The 17,230-nt window shown below is 41.8% G+C and overlaps 1 protein-coding gene across 6 annotated transcripts in view; it reads right to left on the bottom strand.

The window, feature by feature from the left end:
• TSPAN5 (tetraspanin 5) overlaps positions 1 to 17,230 on the bottom strand; it is a 281,029-nt gene that overhangs the window by 27,789 nt on the left and 236,010 nt on the right. For all 6 annotated transcript variants that reach the window (XM_011356250.2, XM_011356248.2, XM_011356249.1 and 3 more), the window contains one exon: positions 2,305 to 2,355. In XM_011356250.2, coding sequence (XP_011354552.1) covers positions 2,305 to 2,355 — 51 coding nt within the window. The remainder of the gene's footprint in view (positions 1 to 2,304; positions 2,356 to 17,230) is intronic.

Below are 17,230 nucleotides of genomic sequence, written 5' to 3'. Positions count from 1 at the left end.
TCCTGTTCCTAGGAACGACCACTTGGCTATTCCCTCTTCCTCCTGTTCCTAGGAACGACCACTTGGCTATTCCCTCTTCCTCCTGTTCCTAGGAATGACCAAGTCCCTGACTCAGGGCCACCCACTTGGCTATTCCCTCTGCCGGGAATGCTGTTTCCCCAGACCTCTGCAGATCTCTCTTCATCCAGGTCTCTGTTCCAGTGCCACCTCCTCAGGAGGCTGTTCCAAACCACTCCATCTAAAAGAGACCTCTCCTCCCACCACTCTCTAACTAGCCCTTACCCTACTCTGTACCTGGATGCATATGCTTGGCTAGTTAACTGCTTATTGTCAGTGCCCCACTAGAATTCAACCTTCACAGGGGCAGGAATAGTATCATTCAAGGCTACATACCCAAGCCCAGGGCCTACTTGCAGCCAGTGCACATCAAACTGGGTTCTTGCATGTCCTCCTCTACCCTCTTCCTCCTCCGTTTGGTCCCAGTGCACAGAGTTCTGCTACACAGTAGCTGGGTGACCTTGGCTATATCACTCTCCAGAGGAACTGTCCATTTACTGATAGTGGCCCTGACAAAGAAGGGACTGCTATCTCATCTCTCCCCAAAGGCATCACCCTCTATTCTGATATTTGTGTGACATTGCTGCTGTTTTAGAATTGTGATTTTATCAAAGAGACACTGGGAGCAACTGTTGAAACAAAAAGATATTATATTTCACAAAAAGAGGGAAAAAAACCTTCAAAACAACCAATTGTCTGTTTATTGCTAGAATAGACAATTAGCTCATTTAATGCCTTCCAGGATTTTTTCAAAGCAGATAGAAATGGACTCTTATTAGAGTTATAAAAAGCTACGTGATTTGGCACTGAACCAACCACAGGACTTCTAAAAGTGGAATTTCTAAGATTCCACCAATATAACTCTCCAAGCTTACAAGGGGATCAAAGCAAAAGCTAATCATAATCCAAAAGGAAACCAGAATTCGACAGAAAAGTTTCCAGAGAGAAAATCATCTCTGCTTTAGGAACTTAATTTCTCTCCCTTCTCATATAATCACGGCCCTGCCTTATAACATTGCTGGAAAGTGGTTCATCTTCCATAAAACATTTTACATTCTGTAGAAGCATTTTGTAAATAAATAGAGGGCAGTTCGTTTCAAGAAAACTCAGGGTTCACTATGAGTTTTATTTGACGCAGTCTATCTGAACGCTGTTTTAGTTGTGGAAATTCCTACTGGCACTCGAGGGACTCTTGTTTGCTGGGCTTTCTTAGTTTTTCTCCCCTTTCCTAACACATATAACACTTCAAAGAAAACCTTGGCTTCAGGCCGAGGTCAAGCTCAAAGGGTGAAATGCCAAAGAGATAAGAGAACAATCTTCTGGGAAAATTTAAGCTAACCTCTTAGCTCACAAATTTTAACCAATCCATCCACTCCCTCACTCTCACAAGGTGGGAGATAATGAAGCTTTCGTGTATAGCCAAATACCAGGACAGATAAAATGCTGCCATCACTTTCACTTCCAAAGAAGGGAGAAGAAAGGAGATCGGGTTTGTTTTTGAATTCCAGGGCTCAGCCTCAGTAGGGAAGTTGTAGAGAAAAAATTAAAAGGTGAGGATGAGAAGTAAAGGGGAGGAGGATTCAGGGCAGTGGTGTCATGAGTGTGTCATTTAGAGTATAAACCGCCCTACTTAGAATATGCTACTCCCTAGTTCCAGATTTTTCCTTTTATGAAGCTGTATTTGATCATAAATTTTGAATATTCCTAAATGCTTTCAATCAGAAGACAAGTATTCACATTCTTTAGCATTAATAAGTTTATCTAATATTCAAACCCAAATTATGTCTACCTTCCTTCATGGGACATGCTCACAGCTTATCACATAATGCTCACACTAAAAAAATCATCTTTATGGCTTGAGTAATCTTCCAACGGGTTAAAACAAAAAGAAAAAGAAACAACACTACAGGTTTTTTAGTGATATTTAAAAGTGTTACTGAAATTCTTCTGTCAGAGTGAGGACCTGTTTCATGGGAACACATGCCTCTGGCTAACTGATGAAATTCCAATACATGTCCTCTGTTGTGCACATGTATAATTACTTCCGTAATTATTCTGATATATCAATCAGTTTAGGCTCTGTTCCTAAACAGTATTTGAAATATGACATTATCTTCCAAGAAAACTTTTATTAAAGAACGATGTTTGTTTATACTCTGCAGTTTCAAAGAGGAAAAGGAGATAATATCGTATAATGTGCAGCCTCTAACAATCCAAATGTGTGCATTTTCATGATATTCAACTTACTTTTTCATTCCACGCCCACAGTCCAATTCCAAGAAATGTTATTCCCAAAAACTGAAAGAGAGAAAGCAGTGTAAGTATAAGGGTAAACACCATGTTTTTACTAATACAAATTAGAAAGTTTTCAATCAATTCTTTTGCTACTTTACCTGGCTGAGAAATAGTTTTCTCTAAAATCTGAGTAACAATTTTTAACAACAACAACAAAAACATCCCAGAATCCCCTTGATTAAAGTTATTACAGCATCAAGAATGGTTATACAAATGGATACATACACAATAAAATATTATTCAGTCAGGTATATACATACATATACACATATATATATATACATATGTACATACAGACACAATGGAATATTATTCGGTCTTAAAAAAGAAGGAAATCCTGCCATTTGCAACCATATGGATAAAGCTGGAGGCCATTAGGCTAAGTGAAATAAACCAGACAGAGAAGATAAATACCACATGGTATCACTTACGTGTGGGATCTAAAAATAAATAAGTCAAACTGAAAGAAACAGAGAGTAGAAAAGTGTTTGCCAGGGGTGGGGAAACAGAGATGACAGGTAAAAAGGGTTCAAACTCTCAGTTGTGAGATTAATATGGCATGAGGATCTAATGTATGACGTGGTGACTACAGTTGATAACAATGTATTGCATAATTAAAATTTGCTTAAGAGAACTTAAATGTTTTCACCAAAAAAAAGTTAATATGTGAGATGATGGAAGTGTTAAATACTTTCACCATGTATACCTGTATCGAAACATCACGTTGTATGCTTTACGTATCTTACACTTTTATTTTTCAATTAAACCTCAATGAAGCTAAAACATTTGTTAAAAATTTATTTTAAAAAAGGAGGGTTGGTGACATGTAGGTACTTAGAAGTCATTCAGATTATAAATAATAAGTAGGTAGAATCTTAAATAAAATCAAAGCCACTGATAATGTTTAATGCTGCCTTTTAGTGCAGGGGAAGAAATAGTGCACGCCCCCATAAATCCAAGCCCAGCTTTCACTAGAAAATAGAAAACCAGGGATATGCATTGAGAAGAGCTGGAGATTCTCACCATCAAGCCATTATAAATGGGCCAGGTCAGAGAGGGCATGCAGAAACCCCCAACTGTCCCTCAACAAGCTCTTTATCAGTCCTTCAAAAGGTAACATGAATCTTATTAAGTCCAATGTGATTCAAAAAAATTTTCTGATTTTCCTGTTTTTCAGAAACTTCAATGACTTATATTGTAATTGAGAGGGCTTCCACGACACGACACGGCCTGGTCTCAACTCAGTGCCATAACTTCATGTATAACACAGAGCACAAAGATAGCACGAGACAGAGTTAAAAGAACACAAGACAAACTCAGCCCCCAGGCAGAGGTGTCTCTCATACATAACCACGGATCTCAAGTGCAGTGCGTGTGTGGCGGGGCGGGGCAGGGCGGGGCGGAGGAGCATGTTAGTAACCAGGGGACTTTCGGCTTTTAATTAGTTTTCACTGTATTCCATCTGCTCTAAGACACACATTCCACAACCCCGCCCCGTTATATTTTAACATTTCTGAAATTGGGATGTGTCTCAAAATTGATGCTATCGCATAAGTTTTTCTTCCTGTTTGTACCAAAAATAATAGTGTGTCTGATAATCAAGGTGTCACAGATTTGATGACACATTGTACAGCGTTGTCCACTCACTAAGAAAAGCTCAGTGATTAGAATGTGATTAGGGTGTAATTGGCCATGAGGAAGGACTCATCTTTTTCCTCACCTTCGTTATCAATAGCAACTCTGAATTTCCTTTCCAAACACCGAAGTGAAAAGAGAGTGGGCAGGCTGACAAGCAGATGCAGTCTGCTGGCAGCAGCATACACTGTTTATTTTACTAACATCTTGATTAAGTTAAATGTCAGAGAAGCTGTCCACTGAGAGGAGTGTGAAAAAAAAAAAAAAAAAAAACAAGACTGAGGGTGGTCATTCTTTCCAGTTTCAGAGAAATCTGAGAACTGTCCACCTGGCAAGGTCTTTGCAATTCGCCCCAGGGGTGACACTTTGTGGGCATCAGCTAATAAATCCAACAGGGGCTGGGAGAAAAGCAGGAACAGAGGGAAGAGGGGACTTACAAGCACAAACAAACAATTGCGTGAGCTGAAAATGTGGTGATGTTTTTAAAAGTAAAACTTCTCGAATCTCCCAACAATGATCTGACACCGCAGTAAGAGTATGCAACACGTTCCGAGCCCCTTCATAGAAAAGCTTCAGCAGGTCCTTGATTTGGTAAAAACTGGAGATCCCTTTTTTCCTACGTTTGCTCTTAGAGATCTGAAAAGTGTTTGGAAAGATTTCTTGCTTTCGATATATCCCAACAGAAATACTACGGTTGGCCCCTCCACCACCCAGGTCAGAGTGCTACTTCACTTTACATTTCCGACCCAGACAACAAAGGCGTCGGTCTCCCCAAAAGGCTTAAAGTTACCCGGGCAGTTGTGTACAAAAGTAAATCAGTTCAGCATGTTACTCTCTCATATTTATAGGTCCTAGGCATAAGAGGGTAACAGGTGACAAGTACACACGTAGGATCCCATCAGACCTAGAAATCACTGAGCACTTGACTTCACACACACTGACGTCAAGCTCTTCCGGGTGAAATGCCTGACTTTCTAATGCTGAAGCTCTTTGTGGACAAACGTTCAACCATCTCCCCTGATGCAGTGTTTAATCACAGTGTCACCACAAGATGGGTGAAATATTGTGGCAGAGGACATCGTGATCAGCTGTCCCTCTTGCTGCTGAAGAGGGTGGACATGTCATTGCTGAGGGTCCTGCCTAATTGCTAATATTTATTTCTCTTTATGACTTGCCAAGCACTGTGCTTTGTGCTTTGTAGGAAGTCTCTCTTCAGCATCGCAAGTTTATTTTAAAATAGGCACTATTATTAACCCCATTTTAAGAAAGAGAAAAATGAGGCTCACAGAGGCACACAGCTTCTTAGTGGAGCAGAGAAGTGAATCAAGAGAAGTCTGCCATCGACATACATGTTCTTACCAGTCCTGATAAATTCCCATCCCCCACGGGGCAGAAAGTTGAGGCACTCAGGTTAGAATTAGATGGGATAAGACCAGGACATCACATATTCTCTCCCCAGGAAGCAAAGGGGAATTGTAGAGGTAGGAAGAGATGAAAACCTTCCCTTCACTTAAGTACTGGTTGAAGAAAAGAAATGTCCCATGCTGGGGTCAGCAACGGAGGAAAGTAGAAAACAGAGGAATTCCTAGCGGGTCAACATTCTCCTCTTTAAATGTGTAAAGTTCTCTCTTCCAGGCACTTTGAAAATCCTTTGTCTTCCATGAACAACATAAATGGATTGGAAACCAATAGTTTCTCACAATAAGGAGAGAGGGGAAAAAATGGGATTTAAAGAAGACTCACGGACAATCCTTCTATAATCTTGCTCCACTACTTCCTGCTCTGTGACTTTCCAAACAAGGGTTTAAGAATCTGGAGACAGAACACTGGACACCTAAGCAGGCAAACGGTACGGGCCGGGCCTCAACTTGCACATCCCTTCGGGGCTACGTCACTAGCAAATGTCCTCCCTGTTACTCTCGGCCCATATGTTTTGTTTTAAAATCAAGTTGTTCCAGCTCCAAATTATTCAACAGAGAAGAGCCAAAAAACCAAAGACAGGCATGCAACACGAGGCACACTGAGTTCCCCCTTCCCACCTCCAAAGAAAAGACAGCCATAAACCACCAAACTGACCTTCTGAAACCCAGAGGCCAACTTACAGGGAACGGCTGAGAGCGCTTAAAGTCAACTCTATTCCTTTGAAACAGAAACAAAAACAAATCTGATGTATCCTCCCATATGGCAAAATGTGCAAACACACAGTACAAATGTTTATCCACACAATTTTTGATGTTTTAAAATTAATAACGATAGTTTTGCCAACATTTATTGAATGCTAAGTACGAGTTGGGTACTACTATGTTTTATATGAATTAGCTAAAACAGCACTAATACAGTAGCCACTAGCTATGTGGCTAGTTCAAACTGAGATGTGCTCATAAGCATAAAACATACACTGGATTTAAAAGACTTAATAGGAATAAAAAGAATGTAAAATATCTCATTAATAGTTGTTTTATTATTGACTACATGTTGAAATAATACTTTAGCTACATTGGGTTAAATAAAATATATTAAAATTAATTTCACTTGTTTCATTTTACTTTAAAAATTTTTTTCCTTTTGTTTTTTTACATACAGTTACTGGAACACTTAAATTATATACGTGGCTTACACTACACTACGATTAAACAGTGTTGGTATAAAGTATCCCACAACAATCCCATACAATATGTACTGATATTATCCCCATTTTATAGAAAGGAAACTGAGACTTAGAAACTTTAATTCTCCCAAGATCATATAGGTGACTGGGTTGGGTGGCTCAGGAAATATGAGTCCTCGGCCCAAGCTTAAAACTATTTTAGTACTTCCTTAATGTGCATAAAACACTTATCCAGACTTTAAATAAAGGACAGAGAACTATACTGACACTGACAGTCTTGTCCTAAGACGCAGAATTGCTCCTTTAATTTCTAGGCATTCAAGGTGAAGGTATGTTTTCCTGACTTAGGAATGAGAATGGCACTAAGTGGAAACTGAGAGAGTGGCATGCTGATGGAAGCCTCCTGGGCTTTGCAGAACAAGAGCCAGCGGAGCTGATCCTCAGGAAAAGCTGGAGAGGAAAATGGCCCTAGCGTGTGACTAGGATGACTGAGCATCTCTGCCAGGAGGGACGCATCTGCCCCTCCTTTTCTCTGTGGCCTACGAACAGAAGACCTCTTCCTCCACTTGCTGTTTTCGTTCTTGCTAAACCTCCAACATCTTGGAAATGAACCAGTGCTCAATTCTAATTGGTACAAAAACAGATACTTCAAGAAGCCATTCATTCATCCATCTACAATTGTCAACAAATATGAGTTCCTACTTTGTGCTAGACGTTACTTTTCTCCTGTGATAAATGGAGATAATAAAACAGATACAGTCCTTGCCCCAGCGAGCTTATAGTCCAGTAAGAGATAAGAGATTTTAATAAGTGATCAGAATGTAAAAGACAAAATCGCCCTTGATGGTGCTATAGAAGAGAACAAAATAAGGCTAATACAGACTGTACGAGGGAAATTTGATCCAGAGAGCAGTACAGGAAGGCTGTAAAAGGCAAGTGAAAGGGTCTAAAAAGTGACTGGTGTGGCTGGTGCAGAGAATGGCGGGGGGCGGGGTGGGGGGGAGTTGGGAGGAGAAGGTACGGCAGGTCTGCAATTAGAGATGCGAGCACAGACCAGCCCGTGCACGGCCTTGTAAGCCACATTAAGGAATGTAGTCATTATCCTGGGAGGGTTAGGAAGCCATTTAAGGGCTGTCTGTGTGTAGTGGGCTGCGATGGAGGAGGCAGGTCTTTAGCAGATTTAGGCTTCAGAAAAATGATGATCTGGGCTATAGAAGAGATTAAAGAGTCCAGAGTGGACACAAGGGGAATAGAAGAAAGCGGCTTAGGCCATGCAGATAAAACATGACCTTATCCTGGACGGAATGTGGTGAACAGATGAAACTGAGACCATTTAGAAGTAAAACTGACGTTTTTGGTGATGACTGGACATGGCGAAGGTGGGGCAAGGGTGAAGGAAAGGGAGGTACTAAGGATAACGTCTGTGATTCCAGCATCTTCTACATAGATGGCTTTTCAAAATCCATCTTATATCCTGACAGAAAGAACTCTCAGGTGCTAATTTTATAGCTAGCTTGAGATCTAGTGGCACTTCTGAGGGACGGCTCTTTCATGGGTATTTTAGCTGCTGTCTGAATTCTCTTTAAAGCAAATTTCAGCTTGCGTACTTTAAAAAAATAAATTATTTAAAATCAATAGACATGTCTACCACCCTCTGCTACTTTTATTCATAAAAGGAAGCAGTTATGTATAGGTGTACATGAACGTTCACAAGCAACTGTTAAATGGACATTTTCAGTCCTCTTTGCTTAAAAAATAACAATTACGTCAATGACATCTGTGCAGCATCCCATGAACTGGCTTAAAATAACGAGGCAGCAAGGTAAACATGATGGGCGAAGACAAAAATCAGGTCAATCTCACCTCAACTGGAGCCTCAAAAATATTATCTTAAATAACAATGGGCGGAACTATTTCTTCATTATTCTGATGTTTTGTTTTGTTTTTTAATTTTAAGCTCTGCCTGAATAAACAAGAGAGGTGCACTGAAAACATTTGGCAAAGAAGAGAGGAAAGAAATGAATGCCATTAGGAAAGATATATTTCCCTGAAACTATATTTTCTATTAGATATTTTTCTGACACTTTGGTATGAACAACACACCATGCTGGCAGGGGTGAGTGAGGTGGGGCAGTCTATACAAGTGAGCTAAACAGTTATGTTAACAGAATACATGCTGTCTTTGTAGAACAGGGGCTGATTTCAGGAAAAGCCTCTGGGCATAATTCCTGCCGTGCCGTGTCTAAGGAGTAAGCAGGGGCTGATGGAAAATTCAATTCACAGAAAATCAATCCCAATTTTGCCCCTGGGTCCCTATGTCCCAGTTTGTATATTCAAACTGCCCGAGATCCTCATGATAAGATGGTAGGACAGATAAAACTCAAACTTGTAAAAGGACATTCACATCTGAGCCGGGTCAACCTTTTTCATTTTGCCTGGCCCTAACGACCCTCCTCCATGTGACCTGAACACACGCAGCCTACTGAAGCCCGGCTCTGACGCTCTCCGTGGTTCTGTGATCCTGGGAAAGGCTCTTTGTTCATTCAATACATATTTATTGAGCATCTACTACGAGCCAAGCAGTCATCTTAGGGGCTTGGATAAGCTGGGAAACAAAAGTGACAAAAGTGCCCGCTCTTATGGGGCTGACATTCCACTTAGGATGTGTGGGGAGGGAAAAGGCAATACGAAGAAACTTAAATGAGTAGATTACACAGAATTTTAGAAAGCGAGAAGCACCGTGGGAAAGGGGAGCAGCGTAAGGGGACCAAAATGGGTGCAAGATGGAGGGAGGTGTTAAATATTAAAATAGAGCAGACAAGGCAAGTCTCCATTAAGAAAGCTACGTGTCAGCAGAAAGATGAAGGAGATGACGGTGGATGTCGGGGAATGGTGTCCAGGCAAGGGAGCAGTCTGGCTGCGGCGCTAAGGCACACCTGTGCAGTGCGCTGTAGGAACAGCTTCCGAGCCGGAGTGCACACGGCAGGGGGAACAGGAGATGGGCTGGGTTGGGCTTTGAAGGCCGGGGCAACAACTTTTTTGAAGGGAAAAAGAATCAGAGGAGGGTTTCCTGACTTCTTAGAGCCCGACAGTTGTCATCTGTCAAATGGAGATAAGGGCACGTAAGGAAATGCACAAGACAACTGGAAGGGCAATGAGGTCTTGTGAGATTCAAAGAGACCATCATGGTGTAGCCAGAACTTCATGCATATTAGTTCTTTCCCTGTCTTCAAGCATTAATTACTCAGCCTGCCTCCTCTCCCCAGACCTATCTGGGTCACGACAACGAAACCTCCTTCAAGTCCTGCCTCCTCCAAGTATGAGAAGCCATCCTCGTTCTCAGCGACCAGGGGCCCTCTCATCTGAACTGCTGCACCTCCCCATGTGTACGACCTGACGTCCACACCAGAGGATTTGTAAAAGAAGGATGTGACGTGGGCTCAGACAACAGGCGTGATGGGGACTGTGCTAACCGGAGAGCACCTGCCCTCCAATCATACAGCTCCCTCCCTGGACGCTAGCTTGAAGATCCTTCCAGAACAGTGCATACAAGTACCTCCGTGCATTTAAAAGAAACTAATAAACTCTAGTCAGGATAGCGAGATCGCGTGTAATTTCAAATCTTTTCTATTTCTTATTTCAGCTCTCTGGTTCAGGAATTCTGGGTATATTGGCTCCAGAATCTGAAAACCTGCTCATTTTGAAATTCCACATTAATATAAGTTCCTTCTCACCCGGGCTTCTTGATGCATCTTCTCTCTCCCTAACCTTATCACTCTTTGTTATAACCTTTGTATATAGGTTCTAATTTCATTATACCCATTAAAAAAAAATTGTTTCGTAAGAAAGTGGGATATAAATTATAACCAATGTGGATTGGGGTAGCCTCTCAAAGTGTGCCCCCCCCTCTGAAAAACAGTTCCCACCCTCAAGATTGGGCCCCTGCAGCCATATTTGTCAAGGGCGGCCCAGGTGCACTCTCCCTTATCTAGACTAAGGTGGGTCCATGTGACTCATGGAGAGCCAGTCCATTAAATACTAGGTTGAGACAGAGTCTCTCTTCCTCAGGAATTGGGTGTTGGACATGGTGATTTCTGTCAGTCTCAGTCTCCCTTATACTAGAACAGACTAGGGGTGCTGGGGAGAGAACATTCAGATATAGAAAGCAGAAGAGACACACAAAGTAACTTCTGCTCCTCACCACTCTCTGTTCCTTATGCCCAGGACCCCCCGGGCACATGTCCTGATCCTGGGTCCCACGCAACGCCCCTGGGTCCCTATTATACATCCTTCCCCATTCCCGTTGGCTCAAGCTACTTTGGGGGCTTTTTGTTACTTGCAACCAAGAGGGTCCTAAGACACAGATTAACTTCTTTCATGCTTAGTTCAGCGACAAGCTCCCTGTTCACAATAAAGCAGGCAGAACAGGCAGGAGCGTGACGGTGCTCTAGAGACTAATGATCTAGCAGAGGCTGCTGTTCCTTTCCAAATAACCGAGAAGAAACGCTAGTGGTTCTGAACTACACGAAAACTGTTGTTAACTTGGTGTGAGGAGGAACACGTAATCCAGGCACACTCCACCTGAATGAAAGAGAGCTGCCCTCTGCTTGCTTGTGGAATTTTGGAAGCAGAACGATACAGCTAGAACCCAAGAAACAGTTTCTCAAAGCAATACCACACAGCAGAGCCTGGGAAAGGGCGAGGGGGAGCAGGAGAGGCGCCTCCTCAGTGTCCCCAAGCACTGTGGACCCCTGTTCTCTTCACCCGTTCTCCCAGAGAGGGTGGAAGGGCTCTCTGCCTTTGAACTTGATGCACAATAAGAGAAGGCACAATTCAGGGACAATATCTTGTTTGGAAATTCCTTTGTTGGAGTTTGGAGCTTTAACATTCTGACAAGAAGCAGTAAGTAATCTGAGATGAGGAGAGAGAGAAAAGGGAAGGGCTATGCAGGCAGCAAAACCTATATTCTTCCTGGCAATCACGCAGACAATGCGGGCTCAGGGAAAGGAACATCAGCGATGAAGCAATGCAACTTTAGATGGAAATACAGAGGCTGCTAGTTTACAGCCCACTCATCTTTGTCTCAGAAAAAACAAGGCTCACCCTGCCCAGGCCATTCCATCTGTAACTCTCTGATTAGATAAAACCAAGGCTAAGAACAGACCAGAGAGATGGTCTGAGAGCTGGAGAGGACTGAGGGATAACGCGAGTATTTCAAACCATGAGAAATGAGTTATCATCTATGGACGAACATCAGCCTTTGTAGGAATAAGCTCCTGCCGTTTACATTAAACAGCCAAGCAGAGCAGCTCCAGCTAATGGCAGCTTTGAAAGTTTAATACTCTCAGATGTATACTGTTTTTGTGTTGAAACACCCTAATGCTTTAAAAAACATCTTAGGCAAGATTTAAAGGTTAATGCAAATAAAAGTTACGATAGGATTACTCTTTTAAAGCACTGGTAGGGTTATGTAATTCATTTAATAAGTATCTTCAGTGTATAGTGGGTATGGTGCTAGATGCTAGGGACAGAGGGTAAAAAATATATACATATATATATGTATATATATAACATGGTGTCTTTTCTTAAAGAGCCAACTTCCACAGAGCAGTGAGTGGGGAAAAAAAAATAAGTACGACCACAACTCAGGCACAGGGAATGGAGCCTGCAGGGAGACCTGTTGCCACAGAAACACGGAGCTGAGGCTATGGGATCACAGTGGGGTCAGAAGAAGCTTCTTCGGAAGTGACACTTGAACTGTGTTTAAAGAGAAAGAGAGAGGAAGACAGGAGAAGCAGCTTGTGCAAAAGGATCAAAGCCTGAAACAGCACATCCCTCAAGTATCTGCAAGTGCTTCGAGGGCTGGAGCAGAGATGGGCAGGCCAGGCCCCAGGCAAGCACTGCTATTCACAGAGTGGGTCCTGCTTCTGCGCCAGCAGCAGTACCCAAAAACTTGTTAGAAATTAAATTCGCAGGCAGCCCTAGGCCTGCAGCATCAGAAACTCTGGGGATGGGGCCCAGCAAGCCCTATCTTAACAAGTCCTTGGAGTAACTGTAATACATGGTAAAGTCTGAGAATTCCTGGGCTAGAGGTGGCTGAGCAGGGGCCTTATCACAGCAGGCTGTGTGTGTCCTTGGGACCAAGGCACTGCCAAGCTACTCGAAGCCAACCAAGGATTTTTAGCAAAACAGTGATAGGATCAGATTACATTTTATAACAATCATTCCTGTACAGCTCAGAGAATGACTTGAAGGGAGGTGAGACTGCAGGTAGAGACAAGCTGGGAGGCTACTACGGTAATTCTAGTGGCAATGACATGCGCCCAAAAAGGCAGTGACAGTCGGATGAAGATAGAAGAGAAGATTAAGGAGGAGACTCTATAGCAGGGGTCCCCAGACCCTGGGCTGTAAACTGGTACTGGTCCGTGGCCTGTTAGGAACTGGGCCGCACAGCGGGAGGTGAGCGGCAGGCTCCAGCGAAGCTTCATCTGTATCTGCAGCCGCTCCCTAGCACTAGTATCACTGCCTCAGCTCCACCTCAGGTCATCAGGCATTAGATTCTCATAGGAGCACCAGTCCCTGGTACCAAAAAGGTTGGAGATCACTGGTCTATAGGACTTGATGACAGGAAGCAGAGAGGGAAACGTTAAGACCATGGTTCCTTGAACCAGGATGCCAGGGTTTGAATCCTAAATATGTAACCTCGGGCACATGACTTAATCTCTCTATTTCTCTCAGTTTCCAAATCTATAAAATGGGGATGTTAATTTCTATGAAAGCAAGTGCCATAGGAGCAGAGATTTTTATGTTTAGTTCATTCTGTATCTCCCAAACTTGGAACAATGTGTACTTCACGGTAGGTCTCAAATAAATACCTGTTGAATGAATGAGTGCATTACTTGTGGGAGATGAGAAAGAGAGAGGAATCTAAGAAAGTTCCCAGGCTTCTAGCTTAACCAACTTGGTGGGCTGAAGTGTCATTTCTGAAGTCAGGAAAACTAACAGGGGAAAATATTTTAGGAGAAAGATCAATTTTAGAGTTCAGGTTTAGATAAGCTGCCCCTCAGATGAGTGTCAGGCACTCAGGTGAAAGTGCCTGGGCACATGAGGGCCTGGAACCTGGCCAGCAAGGTAGCTCCAGATTCAGGCTACGGTTAGAAACAGGGCTCCACCACAAACTAATTGTGTGACCCTGGACAAATAACTCAACCTCTCACCTCTCTATTTCTTCCTCTATAAAACAGTATCCATCTCATAGGGTCATTGGGAAGACTGAATAAGATAAGGCATGTAAGGTGCTTCGCAAAGTGCCCAGCACATAGAACATGCTCGATAAATAACTGTTATTGTGGTTACTGTTAAAGACACATAAGAATTTGTAGAGAACACTTAGATTTATGACAAAGTACACAGAGGGAACTTGGAGGGGAGACTGCAAAGAAGTAGACAGAGTGGCAGCAGGAAACCAGGAACGAGAGGTGTCACCAAAGTCCACAGAAGGCATGTCTATCACCTATAATGATACATTATGACAGAGAAAGAAAGAGGCTGAAATGGTGGAGACTGCTTGTGCTCAATTAAATTAAAGACGGAACACAGAGCAAGAAAACATTAAAGAAAGTAACCTTCCTTATTTCAAAGATGAACAGATTGGGTGCAGGAAACCCCAGGTGTAGTGCCAGCAGGAACATTAACTAGCTGTGTGAATTCGGTCAAGTCGATGAATGAAAAGTGTATATGGAGAACACCACCTGCCCCAGCTACACAGGACTGTGGTAACCCAACACAAATGAAGGGAAGACGACCTTCTGAAAAGGATATGCAATAAAGATACTTGATGTAGTTAAAATATCACATTTTATCCATCTGTTACAATAACAGGGTGAGATACACGTTGTAGCTACTGGCTATGTCATCTGGCACATACGTAGCCCTTAAATATCAGTGCACATTAGTTATTCATGGAATCTGTGCTTATCTGGTGTCTGTTTCCAGAGTATTTTGTGTGAGGAGATAATTTTCTCAAATTTCTGTACTTCTTATGAGGGAAGAACTGATGGGAGTTACAAGTGAGTCATTTGTTGCAGACAATCTTTCCATAGCAGACAGCCTTGGAAGACAGAGCTAGTGGTTCCTTACACAGATCCCGCAGGCTTACTGCCCATTATAAAACTCTGGGGTTCCCTAAACTCAGAGTTCCCCTCTTATAACACAACTCACTATGTATACAGGTGTCAAATGGCCCTCTCTGCATCACTCTGTAGAAATCGGGGCTCAGAGAAACAGTGGGAAAAATATTGATACAGTAGCTACTAGTGCTGCTGTGATTAGCAAAGTCCTATGTCTCTGTCCTACGAGTCTGGTGTCTCTGCCAGCATCCATGACACTGTGGCAGGGTGACTTGTTACCTGGCAGGCAAAGCAACATCTCAGACCCTTCACAGTTCCTGACATTTAGTATTATTTTACAGAAGAGGGGTTGGTGTTTCCTTTCCATCCAACATGGTTCTCAGCACCCATGGCTTGCTCTGGTCTGCCCTGTTGAATTCAGCTCAGTCAGAGCTGAGAAGGCAGAAAAGATGTTAGCTATTTCTGGTACTTTTAATTTTTTTCAACCTAATGCAAACACGCGCTATGTCTGTGTATCTCTGTGTGTGTGTTTTAATTTCAAATTAAAAAATTTTATCTTAAAAAAATTGAAGTTTGTTTTGCCAATAACATCTACTTTCTTTTCTAAGAAACATGATGACATCTGGGGGAAAAGTGTATAATGAAAGAATTATACATTGCCTATAGCAAAGACATTTGTTTAGTAACGGAGTCACTTTTCCCCCAGATGTCATCGTGTTTCTTAGAAAAGAAACTCCTAAAGAAATAACTCCATATTTCAGGTAAACTTTAGTAAACAGGTGCCTTAGAGATAACTATTAAATTATTAAATTATTAGAAATAATTATTAAAGAACACCAATTAAATTATTAAATTATTAGAAATAATTATTAAAGAACACCAATTAAATTATTAAATTATTAGAAATAATTATTAAAGAACACCAAAAGAACATAACTTCAGTCCTTCGGACATTACATAGAATGAGTTGCCTAACCCATCTCCCCCCACAGTGCACACGCACGCTGACACACGTGCCAGTGAGGCAAAGCCACTAAAGGAAACCATAATCAAAGTCCCATACACTCACTTGTTAGAATTCAGGATATTTCTTTAAAATAAAATCTTATTGATAGTATTAGTAACAAAGGCATCCAAGAAATCATCCTTGAGAACCTCAATTTCACATTAAAACAAGAAATGAATTTTCTCCCAGGTGGGTCTTTTGAAACACTAGATTCTAAGAGAAACATGTGACATCCTAGAAATGCCACATAGCCTTCTTAATAACTATCACAGAAGTTATAATTCTGATCAAAGCAAACAAGCGCAAAAAAAACCCCTTGATGGCAGGTACCTTCATTTTAGGCTCTGTTTTACATTTCCATAGTCATATTTAAAACCCCTTTAATATCTGTACTGGATTGACATCATCTTTCTGATGCTTTATATTCAATCCAAACCTAAAACATCTTGAGATGAATGCAGGATACATGGAGCACACCCAGGAGATCCAAATCCATTGATTATCATGTGAAAGAAGGCCTGGAGGCAATTAGCCCTTTGTTATGGATGACAAATAAATCTCCACATAAAATGTTCTATACACTGAGGCATCTTTGATCGGTCTCACTGGCTCAATGACTCACAAAGATTTGGGAGGGAGAATGCCTGAAAACAAAAGGGCAGACTGACGGCACCACTGAGTTATTTATTCTGTATATTCAGCTCAGTTTTCTCTCTGTCCAACTTTTCACAACACTATAAAAAGGAATGGAATGAATTCTTTTCAACCAAGAACATCAGCACTGCATACTAAGGAGAAGAGTATTGGCTTAACCCAGAACCCATATAAACCACGAAATAGCACTCTGCTCTCTCTAGTTAGGTATTTTTAATAGGGGAAATGGATTTGGACAAATCATTCTTTTATATGTTCTTTCATATAAGAGTTTATTACACAGACTCTTGGAAATTAATTTACATGTAGGATAAGCTGCAGGCAAACCATTCAGAGCTTCAGTATAGAAGGCTGGGTTCTCAGCAGTCACTGCCTTAGAAACTACCCATGTGTGTACACTTGGGAATTTTCCTTTTCTATGAGAACTATTTGGAATCATCTCAAGATGAAGAGCAGCGTGAGTGATGTGTGCATAAGCTGCACCTATTTCCTCTGGTTAAACATGCTCACAACTTTCTCTTCTCCAACCAAAAGCTGCATAACACAATGTACTAGAGATCAATGTGCTCCTAAAATGATTTATGAATTCAGATGAATGTAAAAAATCAATATAGAACTAGGAATTATATCTTAAAGACTAAGACCATTGGTATTTTCCTCCAGTTAAAAGGGATAGTACAAAGGGACTGCATGAATCATGACTAGTACATGAGCATCGCCTTTGATGACAAACCATGGTTCAAATCTGGGCCCCAGCATTTCCTAGATGTGACTCTGGACAAGGTGACATAATTTTATCACCTGTTAAATGGAGGCAGTAATAGCATCCACATAGAACTGATGTGA

This window comes from Pteropus vampyrus, unplaced genomic scaffold (assembly GCF_000151845.1).
Source record: "Pteropus vampyrus isolate Shadow unplaced genomic scaffold, Pvam_2.0 Scaffold25, whole genome shotgun sequence".
Taxonomy (NCBI): Eukaryota; Metazoa; Chordata; class Mammalia; order Chiroptera; family Pteropodidae; genus Pteropus; species Pteropus vampyrus.
This window is presented reverse-complemented; position numbering and strand designations above follow the sequence as displayed.